This window comes from Pseudoliparis swirei, chromosome 11 (genome assembly GCF_029220125.1).
Source record: "Pseudoliparis swirei isolate HS2019 ecotype Mariana Trench chromosome 11, NWPU_hadal_v1, whole genome shotgun sequence".
NCBI lineage: Eukaryota > Metazoa > Chordata > Actinopteri > Perciformes > Liparidae > Pseudoliparis > Pseudoliparis swirei.
Genome location: NC_079398.1, coordinates 6,361,296 through 6,378,511, shown reverse-complemented (window position 1 = coordinate 6,378,511; position 17,216 = coordinate 6,361,296). Strand labels below are relative to the sequence as shown.

General features: G+C 41.4%; 1 protein-coding gene across 3 annotated transcripts; it reads left to right on the top strand.

Moving 5' to 3' along the window:
* The first annotated feature begins 731 nt into the window (after nucleotides 1-731).
* Nucleotides 732-14,564, top strand: adck1 (aarF domain containing kinase 1). 3 transcript variants are annotated; one of them, XR_008833196.1, is made up of 4 exons: nucleotides 732-983; nucleotides 4,728-4,867; nucleotides 6,172-9,122; nucleotides 13,880-14,564. XR_008833196.1 is itself a non-coding variant. In XM_056426566.1 (4 exons), exons 2-4 carry the CDS (start codon nucleotides 4,736-4,738, stop codon nucleotides 13,973-13,975), a joined length of 312 nt encoding a protein of 103 aa, XP_056282541.1. In that variant the 5' UTR covers nucleotides 732-983; nucleotides 4,728-4,735; the 3' UTR covers nucleotides 13,976-14,564. The 3 variants fall into 3 exon arrangements, 2 of the variants coding, with proteins under 2 accessions (XP_056282541.1, XP_056282540.1); XM_056426566.1 differs by having other exon boundaries at nucleotides 6,172-6,255; XM_056426565.1 differs by lacking the exon at nucleotides 13,880-14,564 and adding an exon at nucleotides 10,561-10,887 and having other exon boundaries at nucleotides 6,172-6,255.
* The last annotated feature ends 2,652 nt before the right edge of the window (nucleotides 14,565-17,216 follow it).

The window sequence follows — 17,216 nt, the reverse complement described above, 5'->3', positions numbered from 1 at the left end:
CCTTTACCACTCTTCTGGCACGTCGTATAATACTTCTTGCTTGGAAATCTCCAAGTTCACCATCCCAGTCTGCCTGGATTAAGGATGTGATGTTTTTCTTGAGTCTTGAAAAAATTAAATATGCACTTCGAGGCTGTAATGACAACTTTACCAAGAAATGGCAACCTTTCATTTCATATCTTTTTAATCTGCCAGTCTTGCCAGACACATATTGTAATTTATATGTATCTGATCCTCTGTCCTTAGCCGTCTGACTTGCTGTAACTAAACCTAAATACCTAACTTTAGTTTTAAAATAGTGTACTACGCAAACTGTGAAAGAATATGAAGGCCATTGGTGGGGTGGGTCCGTGGGTGGGTCTGTGGGTGGGTGTTTCATTACTCATTATCATAACAATTTGTTATTCTGTCTTGCCTTTGTTATTTTTATTTATTTATTTTTCCTCTTTACAATTGTAATCTGAAACATAAACACAAAAAATGAACATACTTGTTATTTGATCACTGTATATCACACTGTGCATTATCAATAAAGTATATTAAAAAGAAAAAGAAAACAAGAAACAGGATTGAGGGGAAGGCTATACATTTTTTTTTTTAAGGGTAGATAACTCTAGTCCACACCCCAATACAGTAGGTGGCGGTATTGCACCTTGTGTTGGATGCCATCCGCCATAAACCCGAAAAGAAGAAGAAGAAAGTAGAGTCCCATTATCTAAACAACGCGGCTATCTTTTCCTTACTCCTCATGCATTCTCCTTCCCATTTTCCCTAGACCCCGTGACATTTTCCACAGAGGTCAAGGAAAGGTGTTTAGGAACAGACGTTAGGAGGACATTTTTGAACTATTCGACCGCTGCTGCTGCTGCTCATCTGAGAACCCACCGCCAGAATCCATTGTTTGTGACGCGTTTAGAAAACATCATTGCGGACAGTGGACGACCGGAGTGTAGTTTTCATCTATCATAACGGCGACAATCAAGGTAAATATTGACACTATATCACTGCACACAGCCTGGCCGTATGGGCAACATGAAGGCGGCCTCTCTAGATGTCAAAGTATCGAGCGAGTGTCAGGAGCGAATTCGAATATAGTAGCCTTCATCTCTTGTGGCACTACGTTAACCAGAATCCTTCGCTCTCAGGTCATAAACTCTGAGGTAAAACAGGAGAACCTACGCTGGCAATAGGACATTTACAAGTTGTTTCTCATGAAGTTGTTGTATGTGGGACATTCTGACTGGTAGTTGTGTCCACTTCACCACACTGAGCATGTCATGTTGTTTTGTATCACATGAACGCATCTTCTCAAAATGAGCTGCACGTGAGACTACTTCCGGTACTAAAACCTGCACCTGCTAGCCTTCTGTCTTCTTCATTCACGGGTTTCTTTGGAAGCTGAGGTGAAGAGGGGGTTCTGGTGATGTCTAAAAACATTATGTTCAATTTAAGAACATACAGTTGTATCTTTACAAATAAGAATACTTTTTATCGTCAAATCTATGAATATCTAATATGGTTAATTGTGTGACTGTGGGTCAGTGGGTAGCAAGTCCGTCTTTCAACCAAGGGGTTGGAGGTTCAATCCCCACCCTAGTCGATGTGTCCTTGAGCAAGACACCTAACCCTAAATTGCTCCCTGTCGCTGTGTCTACGGTGTATGATTGTAACAGTTTTGTAAATCGCTTTGGATAAAAGCGTCAGCTAAGTGACATGTAATGTGAACTTATTTTAAAAGGGTCATTCCACCAGTCAGGATTTGTTTTGATATTTTTTCTCATCCTTGTCTCCCAAATTTAAGGAAATTAACTCTTTAATTACATGGGTTAATACATGTGTCATAATATATGTTACTTCTTTCTAAACATTATATGAAACTTGATGTTTCCGAAAATTAACCGGCCGACATGGCATACTACATATTCACCATAGATAGGCCTACTTTGAACTAGCAAACAGTTGGTAACTGTTTCTTATTAACAGCCGACACTGAACCAGCCACTCAAAAGTTGTGTCATTCCATGACTGCTGTTTTTAAACCTTGTGTGGGTGGCGTGCACACTCTGTCTGCCTCTACTCCTTTCCTCATCCCACTGTTTGTGCGAATGTAGACATACCTCAGGGTTCCGTTTGTGTGCTCTTCCCCCAAATGGTGGTGTTCTCATGCTACGTTCACACCAAAAGCGTTCACTTCATCCACCTCAAGTTGGTGAAAAATCCGCCTGACACCGAGTTGCGAAAGCCAATCAGCGTTGAGATGCTCCGCCGTTGTTGAATCTAACTGGCTGCTGCTGCTCTAATGGTGCTGGAAGCAGCAGTCATTAAAACGTACTCTGTGAAAGTCACCAAGCTCTGTGAGCCTACGGGTGATGTTATGAACCCAAACACAAGGGCGGTAGATGTTCCGACGTTTGTGGGATGTCCTCAACAAGTATAAAGTGGAACTAGTGGCTAGTTCTTACGCAATGGATGGCGGAAATATTAACTGTTTTTACGGAGACAAGCCACAAGCCCTGCACCCTCTAAGGCACGAGTGAAGCGAATCACGGGAAAAAGCCACATATGGTCAAGTGAGTAAACTCACGCGATTAAAGCATTGTAAATATTTGCAACGTGAGTCAAGCATTGCAAATTTTAACGCAGCATCAACCAGCACCTCTTGTAGGAATTGGCAGGTCGGTGGTACCAGAGTGCAGGGTTTTTCCTGGGTCAAAATGGGTCTTCGGTGCTCCCAAAAATGTATTACCATATCACCGTAATTAGCAGACATCTATGTATTTTTTTTGCTTTTCCCCCCATAAATAAGCGAGGCAATGCTTGAGGAAATCATTTTGCTAAAATAGATAGGCTAATAGATTGACAATTAGAGATGCACCGATCAGGTTTTTTGGTGCCGATCACCGATCACTGAAATCAGTATCTGCCGATCCGATAATACCGATCACGGTGTTGATTGAAGCATTCTATTTATTGTGTAGCATTATTGCCTAGGACTATGAGGAAATACATATAAAAAGCACCTCAAACATTAAAGAAATTACAGATTTCTTTAAACATTTAGGACTTTTACTCTGAAAAATTTCCTAATTGATACATTGAAATTGTTTGATTGCTATTATAGGGGATTTCAGATATGTATGGAATACATCTGCATTATTCATTTCCTGGAACTCTTGGGGAAATCTATATACAGGACTTTTTTTAACATACAAAAGTCTGACTTATTTTTATAAACTCTTCCTTGGTACAGTAATTTTTTTTAATGTTAGCATAATTTAAGCTAAATCTCAAACGATCTCTAAAGATACAAAATCAGTTCATTGTTTACTTTTATATGTTAGTGTATGATTTGTCGACATCTTATTTTGATAAACGGATGTTGTTTCACGTGGTTCTTTCCGCTAACTTTGCAAAACCGGATGTTGTCACATAAATCCTTCCGCTAACTTCATCAAAACCCTTGCGCGCTCCCGATCGAATGCGTTTACCGTGAACATCAGTCTATAGGGGCAGACATGTGAGAGTCGGCTGAGTTGACGCAGAGATTCAACTCGGGGGACAGGGACGCCGCTCGGTGCGTGAGGATCCCCTCGTGGACCTCTGACCTCTGCCGGCCCTCGCCGGGCACATCGTCTCCGTTGCGATGCGCCACGATTGAAACGTCTCTGATAGTTCTCGCAGATTTTATGTCATCTGATCGGCCAAATTTGATCGGCCGTTTTGAGAACGCCGATCAAAACCGATAATGGGAATATCGGCCGATCAGATCGGTGCATCCCTATTGACAATAGTCCAGGTGTATTCGTGCACGTCGGGCTGTTAAGTGAGTGATCAGCAGCTGGCCGCTCTGTCCATTCGCGCACCTCACAGTTGCATATTGATCAGACAAGAAGACACGCTTATCAACTCGATTACTATTGATCAAAACAGAACGAGGGTTCGGCTGTAGCCTACTTGAAACATACTATTGAGAACATATTCGCTGACATGCACGTGATGAACACAGTTTTTTTTTTTTTTTTTTTCCATCGCAGACTTTTTTTGCCTTAGGCGCTCGGGATTTGTCATAGGCGTTCGGGAAAACGGCTTAGGCGCTCGCCCAAATTTTCTCTATGCAGGAAAAACCCTGCCAGAGTGTGATACCAATCTAGGGAATAGCAGGTGGGGCTGAACCACAGTGGCATACCATCGACCACGACTTTACAGTGCGAGATGGCAAGGCTTGGATAAAGCTAAAAGAGGCTACTCTAAAAGCGTCCGATATTTTCTTTCTAATCAAGATGAAGACATGGCTCACCCTAATCTGCCTCTGATTGGCTTACCTTGATATTCTTACTATAACCAATCACCTCAAGCCTAGACCTAACCAATTCAACCGTCAAAGGCAACGAGTACTAGCCAGTCAGAGATAAAATGAGGAATGTCTTCCTGGATAGGGTTTTTATGCAACATTTAGAACATAATGTTATTGCGCAGTTAAAAGAACAATGAGTAGGATTTGTCAGTCGCAGTTTGTAAATGCAACTTTCAATGTTGTGCCCCTAGGCTCAGCGAGGGCTGGGTGAACTTTGTTGGGATAAAAGAATACAGTGTGCTGCTAGGTCTGAGTGAATGTTGATACATTCTCATCTGCTATCACATGTTTTGGCACATTTACCCTTTTTCCTATCTTGTATCTTGTATCTTTGTGAACAGTTGTGTGAGGATGTTAATTTTTCTTCCCATAGTTGCTCCGATGGCTGGTAACCTCCTCAAAGTCTCCTCTCTAGCCGCGGCAGTGTTTGCCTCCTCTGGGTTTTACCTGTACAACAGACCGCTAAACCTCAATGACCTGAGTGTCATTCGCTTTGGACGAGCCGCAGCCACAGTGAGTTACTGCATACCGCTGCCCTGAGCGGCTTTATTTGGTGTTCGATGATTTCATGTTTTTCTCATGATGTGTTTGACACAAAGCATCATCACAAAGCAAGATTAGTGGGGTAAGCCACTAATTTTCGTCTAAGGTTTTCAAACTGTGGGGCCGCAAGGGTAAATGCCGATTTTTTTTCTTTTCTTTTTTTCCAAGACCTTTATTGAGAACCTCACATATTACAAGGTACACAGACATAAAATAAATAAAGAGTGAAATGCCTGTAGCTTCGTGTCAATGCTTACGTTACGGTGTTAACAGGTTACGCTTGTGCATGAATGACGGCCGAGATTCTTGGCAACTCGCCACATCCTACCTCTGAGATCGGTTTTCCTGCTGTTGCCCTTCAAAACAAGAGCGCAACATTGAGCATGAATTGAGAGTGGCCGTTTCTTGCACAGCAGCGCTCTCATTTTAATGTTGAGCGTCTGATTGTATTTAGGAACACACCCAATGAATGGCGAGAACGAATGGCGAGAACCCTGCGCGGGTTAGCCGTGCAGAACAAGACCTGCTACAGAGATAGTTGCTTTTAGAAGATCAGATCAGCCGACTATCGACCAATGTGATCATTAGAAAAATCCATCAAAAGTTGCAGATTGATTGATGGATGGATGTCATGATGTTATTGGTAAAAACTGATTGGTCCTAACTTATAGAAGCATATGTCATATTTTAGTTTTACAAGAGGAAAAGGGTGTTGGATTACATTTTTTGTTGTTGTAATTTAGCTTTAATTTGATATGTGTTTCTATAGCTTCAGACTTTATTCTACTCATGTGACTATTGTATCGGTTTCACCTTGCTGTAAATCCTTTTTTTACTGTCACAATAACCTAATGTCCCCACTGTCATCACTGTTTCCGCACTTATTATATTTAGTACATCTCCTCATTCTGTAAACTACCACCGTTCAACAGTTTCCAAATACACCATGTTGATGGATGATTCTTGAAAGTGTGTCCAAGTCTCACTGAGCTCCGCTGCAGCTGAGGTTTGAAACTGCTTCCGATAGCTGACTAGACATTTCAATAAACAGCATTCTGTTAAGTTGCACTGCTTTAGCTTGGTGGTTCATTTTCCTCCATCCTGTCATTCAGCCTTGAAGTTGTTACTTTATATATATCCTATATCTGATAATGTCAGTATTATTCCAAACTTAAATTTGCTTTTGCTAATTTCCTCAATTTTATTGGTTTTCAAAGATAAGTATACCTGTAGACTCCTCAGTTATTTACATGTCACTACTCTGTTGTCTGCAGACGGTGGTCATCAGTTTGGACTATCTGACGGCTTTCAAACATGTGGAACACGACACAGAGGAGTACTGGGCACTCAGGTCCAAGGTAGGAGAACCCTTTGGCATAGAGGTGGGGACATTTGTCCATAGCAGAGCAAGGTGAAAGGAGATGTGCTGGACTGCACAAACTCCAGCTCAAACATTAAAGAAATTACAGATTTCTTCAAACATTTCGGACTTTTACTTTGAAAAATGTCCTAATTGATACATTAAAATTGTTTGATTGCTATTGTAGGGGATTTCAGATATGTATGGAACACATCTGCATTATTCATTTCCTGGAACTCTTGGGGAAATCTATTTACAGGACTTTTTTTAACATACAAAAGTCTGACTTATTTTTATAAACTCTTCCTTGGTACAGTAAACATGTTTTAATGTTAGCATAATTTAAGCTAAATCTCAGAAAAGATCTATAAAGATACAAAATCAGTTCATTGTTTACTTTTATATGTTCGTGTATGATTTGTCGACATCTTATTTTGATAAACGGATGTTGTTTCACGTGGTTCTTTCCGCTAACTTTGCAAAACCGGATGTTGTCACATAAATCCTTCCGCTAACTTTATCAAAACCCTCGCGCGCTCCCGATCGAATGCATTTACCGTGAACATCAGTCTATAGAGCGTATTCACGTGACGTCAGAATCTCAATCGCGCCATCTTGGGGTCCACTTATTAAATGTCAGAAGAAGTTGACCTGGCTATCGTGTCCGCTGTTTGATTATGTGAGAGCCCAGCAACCTCATGTCCTTCTGCATTACCAAAGAAAGATTTCAGCAGTTGGAATTGAATATTCGCAACGCTTTTTTACCTGATTGTACTCGCTCAACACTTTGTGGTTAATTCGCTAGTTACCCCTAGTTACCAGCACATAGCCCGGTCACATTCCTGTAAAACAGTTTTCATTTCCGCTATCGACCATGGGACATTAACAACTATTTCTGCGTTATACTTGTTGTAGAAATACCACATCAAGCGCCCCGTGTCTGGGTTCATACTATGATCCGTAGTCGCACAGCTCCGCCTCCAGGACGAGTGTCTGGATGAAGCCGCTTCCAGCTCCTTCAGGACCAGCAGTGCCTGGCTGGCTGTGCTGAGTGCTGTTCCCATGGAGCCAGTGTTTTATTTTACCTTGAAATGAATCACAGAGTAAAGGCAGACATCGCCCGACGGAGTTGCCATGTTCATGGCTTCCTCCCAAGTTTCCATCCACAGTTCCTTTTGCGCAAGTGAAAGACATTGACTTTCGCTCGGCGAAAAAGCAAAGAGATTATTGACGAGAGTGTGTCAATGGAAACGTGCCCACAACCCGATGTGTCAACAGAAACACATGAGAACAGTCTTAACGCTCATACGCCGAGTGAAGCCGAAGTAGATGCATGACAAGTTGAAGTAATAGCCTGTCTTGTTGAGCTGATAAACCCATATTCTGAATCATTAGTCCCACATCCAACAGTGAGGCACAGTACCATAATCACAAGGCACACCGTTTTGAACTGCAATTGTGTCTCCTTCAGGATATAATGGTCATTTCTAAGGGAAGAGCGGCATACAAACAAGCAAAACAATGCCGTGGAGGGACCCCAACATGGCCGCCAGAGTTTGTTGTGGTCACGTGAGTGAATACGCTCTATAGGGGCTCAGACATGTGAGTGTCGGCTGAGTTGACCCAGTGATTCAACTCGGGGGACAGAGACGCCGCTCGGTGCGTGAGGATCCCCTCGTGGACCTCTCACTCTGCGGCCCTCGCCGGGCGCATCGTCTCCGTTGCGATGCGCAGCGATTGAAATGTCTGATAGTTCTCGCATATGTTACGTCATCTGATCAGCCCTTTTGAGAACGCCGATCAAAACCGATAATGGGAATATCGGCCGATATGGATCGGCGCCGATCAGATCGGTGCATCCCAAGTCTTTAGCACAGCCACACATGTAGCATCCGGATGTGTTGTTTGGTTTTAGCTCTTGACTATGAAATAGATGTGGCTAATAAAGCTCACTGTCCAATTATGTGGGTTATCAGTGATGTGTATGAACTACAATGCAGCTTGAAGTCTCTTTTCAGAAAAAAACTGAGTAACGGCCGACTCATGAACTGTTCCTCAATGGGTTGACTGCATCAGCAAGTCTGCGTTATACACATTTTGTATATATATAATGTATATGATAATCTGCTCATGGGGCATATCTCTCACTCCCACTGATTCTTAATAGCGAGATTCTTGATTACGCTAATTGTATTCATTTATTCACAAACCAATGTTTTCATAGACGGTGCAACATATGTTGCACTCTAAAGCCCTGTATTTAGAGCTTGTTTAAATATCAAATTGCATTATCGATTATAGTTAAATTCGCTAGATGGGATCATATTTGTAGGGGAAATCCCATTAGTAAGATGAAGGTAATAGCAGTAAATGTCAGCTGGTGTGCACTCGAGTGATTTGTGCTGGCGTGTGTTAAAAGGCCACAGCTCCGTTGGGTTCACTCAGGAGACTGCTGCTGAAAGGTCAGAGACCACCTGCACCCACGAAGAGCACACAGAGATCGCCTCTCCAGCAAGAGAGCTGCAGTGAACCTTGAAGAGCAGGGCATGGCTGGCCTCGTGTTTGTTTGTGTGTGTGTTTGTGTGTGACGCACACACACTCGCACAGACACTCTGTGCGGCCCTGGAGCCCTGCTGGTCAAGCCTGGCTACACACACTGATTTAGAATGCATGGCGTGGATTTAATCCAGAGAGGAGGCTCTCTTCCTAATTATTAGGAAGTTCTTGAGGTTATTATGAAGTCCTAGAGGTGAGGCAGCTCCACACTTGTTTTGGGATTTTTTTCCTGTTTCTGTCTGAACAGAGGAGAGAGGTTTATGTGTTTGTGCCCAGTTCTTTTCATTTGATGGAAGCTGTGATATAGAGGTACGTATTATGCTATAGTATATGGAGGACTTAAATAAATCAATACAGGAATAAATCAATATAAGTTGTACCTAAACAAGACATCATTAAATAAATCTGCCTTGCACATGTTGTTGAAGTTGGCTCGCTCAGCTAACAGCTTTTTTACTTCAGCCGTTTATCAATTCCAAGTACACCGAGTACAGACCCGTGTTCTTTATGAGTCTGGTCTTGGGAGTCCAGACTCTCGAAGACGCAGGACGGTCTTTCTGTTCTTGTGACGTCACCACATCAACTGTTTTTGCTCATGAATTTACTCCAATTAGTCACTGTAAAATACTTTACAGTGGAGTAGAATGTGTTGCGGTGTTCACTGTTGTTTGGCGTAGGCTACGAATAAACGGAAATAACTATACAACGTCTCGTAGCTTTCCTGACCCAGGGTCGCTACAATATGAAGTTATGAATCTTAACCCTCAGTCAAACTGATGTAACGTTATCTGTGAATAAATAATAAACTCTTTGTGCTCGTTAGATCCTCCAAAACCTAAATATATCTCATGTTTAACCTCTACGGAGACGTCAGAGCCAGCGGAGCATTTAAAAAAGTCCTGCCGAGATCAAGCTGCTGTCGACGGCCACACAGCGCGCTGACCGCCCGGCGCTGCGGAGCTCACTGAGCGAGCAGAACCTCAAATCTACGGCGCAGATCTTTATTAGGCTGAATCAAAACAAACCGACCACAGATTTGATTTTTAAACTACTAACTTCTTGCCTGAAAACATCGTAAAATTACATTCCGTGACTCAACAACAGTCGTATTTATAAAAAGTCAACTGTCAGTAGTTTATTTTCTCCTCCGCTACTGTTTCCGGTTGCTGGTGAAATGCATTCTGGGATATCGGCTGGCTAGAGTACGCACAAGTCTCCTCTGATGCATCCTCCGGAAAGTGAGAGGATCAAGTCACATCCGGGTATTTTGACCGTGCTTTGCGAGAAGCGAACTTTGAATTGGAACATGTACTTGGGCTGAGACTGATGACGTTTCACGAGTCCACGAGAACACAAGTAGAGAAAAGTACGGACAAGAACGCATATTGAGAAACGCCGGCTCTGACGCTTATCAGAATACACATATGTGATTGGCTGAGTAGCATCACGTGATGTGATTTGCAGCGCATGTAATTAATCAGTGTGTTTGTGGACCGCTGAACGAGTGCTGCGAAGGCTGGAAAAGCTGCGGTGGTTATATAATATTATATTATAGAAGTGCTCTGTCAACATTTAATAAGTATCAATCAGTTAGTATTTGTGTGTGTGTATGCATTTTGTATTTAGCAAAAGATAAGCTTAACTCTGGCAGAAAAGCCGCTACACAAAACAATACATAAGTATTCTCAGTTTTCTTCTGGTGTTTTTCATCTTGTCTGCTCCTGCCCTTTGTTGTCCTTCATGCCAGCTCCCCATGATGGGTTGTAGTCTGCTGCAACCACTGGGAGGGGATATATCTCCCATTGATGACACTTCCTCTCATGACATCACATTTCCCCCTCCACTGGTTTGAGGCTTCCGGGGACCAGAAATATCCCAAAGGCAGTGATGTGTTAAGTACCCATAAGCCATACTTGAGTAAAAGTAAAGATACCTTACTGGAAAATGACTCCTGTGAAGGTCACCAATTAGAATACTGCTTGAGTAAAAGTCTTAAAGTATCTGATATTTACTGTACTTAAGTATTGAAAGTAAGAGTACGAATAAATGTTGTTAATAAAAAAATAATAAATATTTTGAGAATTATGAAGTTTATTTTAAGTGGTGTGGCCACCATGACCAAGGACAAGGGGTTGCGTTGAAAATAAATGGGTTGGCTGTGATCCATCCAGGAGCAACAATGTCCAACATAATATTTTGTACATGCGTATACTTTTGCATCTACTATGGCCGAAAAGCAATATGACACTATACATATATTGTAATAGTGCGTTTATAAGTATGCTCATTCCAACAAGAGGATGTAGAGTGTAAATGCATAATTTTGTGTTGAGCAAAAATATCAACTAAATGCATAAGATCAGTGTTTTGAGAAATGAAACCTGCCTTGTAAACTCCTATGGGCCTGATTTGAACACAGAGTGTTGCTCAAACTGCAATTGGGCTACAATCATAACTCAATCTGATCATCCACAAAATGACTAAAATATCAAAACATGATAAATAGTAAAGCAGCTCCGAAAGTAACAACCCAGTCATTACTTGAAACTGAAGAATTTCCTATTCATCTTCAAAAGTACCGTAGTTGGTTTTTAAAATTGAGAGAATTCAGTCTCGCTCTTGTTGGGCTGAAGACTAGTCCTGCGATGCTAAATAGCCTTTCACAGGTACATGTGTGTTCAGCTTCACAGACAGCTGTATGCGCACAGCTTGTGCACTCCAACGTGGTTAAAATCTCGGCTCCTGTCAATCCTATGATGTGGTGGCTAGCTAACGTTAAGTTAACTAGTCAACAACTAGCCGCAATGATTATAACTAAAATGACTCGAATCAACAAAATCTCTCAACTGTCAACTTCCTCAGCTGACTAACTCGCTAGCTGTCTGTCTACTTCACTAATTATCTCATTTGACTTACTGTATGGTAGCTAGTGAACGTTAGCTTAACATACACCATGTATAGCTAAATTAGAAGATCAGACACCTGTCTCCCCCTTCCACTGCTATAGATATACTCCAATCCGTAGGGAAACACATTAATGTGATTAACCAATGATTTAATTTACAAGCTAGGACCACTGATTCACCAAACCTACTTGTTTGTAGTCTGTGTTCCTCCACAGTGCCCTACATTGGTCTCATGATTATCTTTTTTCTCATGATGCTGTATTTCTTCATTTATTTATATCTCTATTCATGTGTCCACACGTATTTCTTCATTTATTTATGTGTGACATTTATGTGTCCGTATATTCAAATGAGCTGTGGTGGTCCGAACCTCATTGTTAAACAGGATTGGTCAAGTCGGGGAGCAAGACAGAAGCAATCGATCCCTCGCACTTGGACCTGTAGACGAACAGTGTTTATTATGCATTCTTGTCTGTACATTCTAAATACTACTGTTGTTGAGTCACGGAATGTAATTTAAGGATGTTTTCAGCCGAGAAGTTAGTTGTTTAAGCATCAAATCTGTGGTCGGTTTATCGAGATTCAGTCTAATAAGGATATATGACGGAGATTTGAGGTCCTGCTCGCGGGACCAGTGAGCTCCGGGCGCTCGGCACGCTGTGTGGCCGCCGAGAGCAGCCTGATCTCGGCAGGACTTTTTGAAATGCTCCGCTGGCTCTGACGTCTCCGTAGCGGCTAAACATGAGATATAATTAGGTTTTGGAGGATCTAAAGAGCACAAAGAGTTTATTATTTATTAAAAGATAACGTTACGTCAATTTGACTGAGGTTTAAGATTCATAATTTCATATTGTAGCGACCCTGGGTCAGGAAAGCTACGAGACGTATAGTTATTACCGTTTATTCGTAGCCTACGCCAAACAACAGTGAACACCGCAACACATTCTACTCCACTGTAAAGTATTTTACAGTGAATAATTGGAGTAAATTCATGAGCAAGAACAGTTGATGTGGTGACGTCACAAGACCAGAAAAATCGTCCTGCGTCCTCGAGAGTCTGGACTCCCAAGACCAGACTCATAAAGAACACGGGTCTGTACTCGGTGTACTTGGAATTGATAAACGGCTGAAGTAAAAAAGCTGTCTAGGCTAACTTCTGCTAACAGTGAGCTGAGCGAGCCAACTTCAGCATCATGTGCCAGGCAGAAATAGTCGAGCATAACACACCAGGTGCATTACACTCCTGTGACCAATCATGCTTTAGAGAGAGGTTCGGACCGCCCCAGCTCATTTGAATATACGGACACGTAAATGTCACACATAAATAAATAAAGAAATACGTGTGGCCACATAAATAGAGAAATAAATAAATGAAGAAATACAGAAATGTAGAAATATATTTATTTAATCATGTCCTGTTGATTTATAACTTATATTTATTCATTCCTGTATTTATTTATGTATTCATACATTTATTTAAGCATTTATGTATTTATTTATACATTTATTTAAGCATTTATATATACATTTATTTAAGCATTTATTTATTCCTATATTTATTCATGCATTTATTTATGTATTTATTTATACTTAAGTCATTTAGAGTCCTCCATATATCTGTGCACATGCCTGTGTGTATATATATATATATATATATAACACACACACACACACTTTCAACAGTTATAAAGTTATAATAATATTTGCAAAAGTTGCCTGCAGTGTTCCATAATACAGCAGCAATGCCCCTAGTGGAAAACATTTATAAAGCATGGATTTGCGCCGTTGCTCCTTTTAATTTACAGCAAAAAAGAAAAGATGACTAAAACAAACGGTGTAACTGGGTGATTTGTGAATAGTTTTATTTAATGTGGTAATGATGACACAGATGATTGAGCCTGATAAGGGATATTTAAGGCCAATATTATTACTTGAAAACAAGGTCCGGGAGCCCTTTATACTTTGAGTAGTGGACAAAATCAACCGTCATATAATTTATATATATAATGCGTATGTTATACATCAGACGCTGTTTTGTTTGTTTTTTCCACGGTGATGCCGGCATATTTCTGAAATCACAGGCTGGGGCAGCAATATGCTGATGTGTTTGTTTGTGTCAACCATCAAATCCAACGCAACTGTGGATCTTCTTTTCGACAGTATTCCGGTGTGAAGGGGCCTTTTGTCTTTCCAGATGTCCTCTACAGTCCGGTGCTGATGTGGCAGATTAAAAGACAAAAGAATGAGAGAAAATGATATGCACATAAATAAAAGCCAAACAAGTGCAAAAACATCAGCGAGTGCTGGGTGATGGAGGTAGGTCCTTATCTCTGTATTGATCATGCAATCCTAAACACCTCCCATCTATCTTGCCTATTTTTCTCCCTCTCCCCCTTTCAGGGAGTTTAAGCTTCCCCACTATTAAGTTAACATCTCATTATAAGCCTTGCCAACAGATGATTTGGAAATTAAATGTAGCTTTCTTGGCTCGCATGAATAATGCATGTTGGCCCCGGCTGAAGCCTTCTGGCAAGGTTAGGAGATGGGTGTTTGAGGGTTGTGTGCTGCAAATATAGAGATTTAAAATGCGACAATCTAACTATCTAAATTCAATAACAAGCGTGTCAATTCGGTCTCCCATTAATTCAGACAGAACCCTTCCTGTCCCTTCCCATGGGTCTCCATTCCTGTTCATCATTTACAGTACATCTCAGGGTCATGCCATCTGCAGAACTTCTCTGATTGCCTCTGCAGTGGTCGGGTGTATTAGGGATGGACAGGAAGTGTTGTACAGGCCAGTCGTGGATGACTTTGTGGGGTGGGCCGATCTGTAGTCTAACTGTTGATAGCCGAAGCAGCCAGGAGACCTCTGTTCTTAATTATTTGTAATCTTCACTCGGAAGTGTTATATTTTAGACACTAAGAGCCTAAAAAATGAAAGAATTTGTGAATAATTTAATTCTAAACATATTTGTTGTATAGATATTGATGGTGATGACACAGCAAATAAAGTCATTCCCACAGAGCATGCTAAGACCGGGTCTGTGTTTCAAGACTGGGGCCGACTGCATTATGTAACTCTGGCGGGCTGCCACAGTAATTAATGGGAGTCATTGAAAGAGATAACGGATCAAGTGGTCAAAATGAGTCCTTCTGTAGAGTGGCTGGGCTCACACATGAAGACAAGGTAGTCAGATAGCTTGGTGACCGAGTCAAAAGAAGCCATTTCAGATGGTTCGGGCATCTGACCGGGAACAGGTCTTAGCTTTTTGGGGGGTTTTGTTGGGACCAAATCATGCAACAAATGCCCTGGGATAGATATTATTGGACTATATGGGTATTACATAAGTGTATTTTTAGATCATTATTCCTGCTGCAGATGTTTAAGGTGGAGTTCATTTTAACTCCTTTTATACAGTTTTGTTCAGTTTGGGTAGTAAGGTAGGGTTTAACATTTTTTGCAACAGAGCTAGTTTCTAAAGCTGCCAGACAAATGTAGTGGAGTAAATATTTCCCTCTGACATATGAGTGGAAGTACAAAGTTGAATACAATGTAAATACTGAACGACTATCTTGAATTTGTACTATTTATACTTACTTAGCTACATTCCTGATCATGACATTTACTCTTGCCAATCGCAGCTTTATGACAATGATAACATTTACTGCTTTTTATAAAGATAATATTGAGCAAGATTGAGTTCAGTCTATTGGTCCGACGTTCGACAACAGTTACTTTCTCATGTGGCACCTTGGGAAAAATAATTGCCTGCCCCTGGTGTCCTTACACAGCCACTAACTGAAGGTGAGGTCCCTTTCCCTCTAACGTTAGCGGCAACGTTTTGCGAGATCTGTCAAATTGACATCTTTATTCTTATAATTTTTTTTCAACCTTATGATTCTTATTTCCTCCTTGTTCCTTATGTACCCTATCTACATGGTTCAGCTACCTTTTTCCATTATCTCTCTCAGGTGTGTGAACCTAACCAAACATTCAACACGCCCTCGTCATCCCCACTCAAAAAGGGTGTAGCTAATAACTTTGTATCACCACCAGCCAGGAGGACCATAAACACCTCCCAATATCTGGGGACAGCTGGAGGACTGTAAAGAGAGGCACGAGTGGTAGTAGTAAAGGCACTTGTTTTGCACATGTAAATTACACACCAGTTATTTGTAATGTGCTGAAGTGAATTCTAACATGCTCAACAATTTTCAAGGATCTTTTACACTCGGATGCACTTCATCTTTCCACCAGCAGATGCCACTATTGACCACATCCTTGTGCAGTACATCAACACTGGCAGTGTACTCCGCTCAGTGCCCACACTCCTCCGGCCCCAGCTCTTCTGAGGGACCCGCTATGTAAATACTGGGGTGGGGCTAAATAACTGCTGACCTTGACAAGCTCCTGGCAGCTTATCAGCCAAACTGATCTGAAGGGGGACGTGGAGAGCAAGGAGGGTTTAACATTTGCTTCCCAGCTGCCTGCTGGAGTTAGATCATCGCTGACGAGCTGATCACCAACAGCAGCAGCACTCCTTCATTTGTCACTGCGATTGTCATTGTGTAACAAAGAAGTTGGCCCAGAGCCTCAGAGCCTGCCGTTTGAGTGTTGTGCGTTGTACTAAAAAATGATAAGTAACAAAAAGAAAACAGCAGTTTTTATTTTTCAGTCTTCAACTTTTACATTATCACATTACAAGTCCATTCAACATGTTTAGCTGTCTGATTGCTTTTTAGACTCTTTTTCTGAGTCCCTGAATGCAGCGTAGATCACATAGAACAGAGGTGAATTTACCAATAAATACAGCCAGACAAACTGAGTGGGGATGTGTAGTATCTGGGATGTATGAGCACTTTGAGTCGCATCATATTGTGGACCGGAAATCTCCAAAACCACATCTCGGCACCTCAGTCATACATTTGGGTCCAGCCCTGGTCTCTACATGACTGTAGTGAATGTAAACATACACACACTAAACAAAAATACAAATGCACAACACTAATCATGTTTATCATATCTTATCTGTATTGATGACACAACCTCGGTGCTGTGAAATTAGGACATTGTTTAAGTGCTGTTCTTCGAATGGCCACTCAAGACTGACTTGAAAAACAAGTCAATCATCATAAACATGTTTACAGTTGGGTACAAAAAACATTGTTGGTCTCTATAGCTAATATCAATGTTTTTATGACAACTTTATACCAGTTTATATTATATTAAGAAAGGGGACATGGAAAGACCTAAGCCTAGACCGGGATAAACAGTGCACTGATCATGAACGAATATTAAAGTGGTGTAATTGACGGCGCGTTCTGAGTGACAGGTGGGTGTCGTCTCAGGTCACTAGCAGTCTACTCTGCTGCATCACCAGCCGTAGCTCCATCTACGATCCACCGATACGTCTGGAGTCGCCCACTTTGAGCTTCACTAGGGCTCTTCAAAAATCTACAAGTGATGTCACAGAAATGAAGTCCATATTTTAAATGG

Bases quoted from the DNA above. Each gene is read 5' to 3' on its own strand.
- adck1 (XM_056426565.1), top strand. From the start codon at position 4,736: ATGGCTGGTAACCTCCTCAAAGTCTCCTCTCTAGCCGCGGCAGTGTTT. The intron at 4,868-6,171 runs GTGAGTTACTGC...TGTTGTCTGCAG, and splicing joins TTGGACGAGCCGCAGCCACA to ACGGTGGTCATCAGTTTGGA. The intron at 6,256-10,560 runs GTAGGAGAACCC...CCTTCATGCCAG, and splicing joins ACTGGGCACTCAGGTCCAAG to CTCCCCATGATGGGTTGTAG.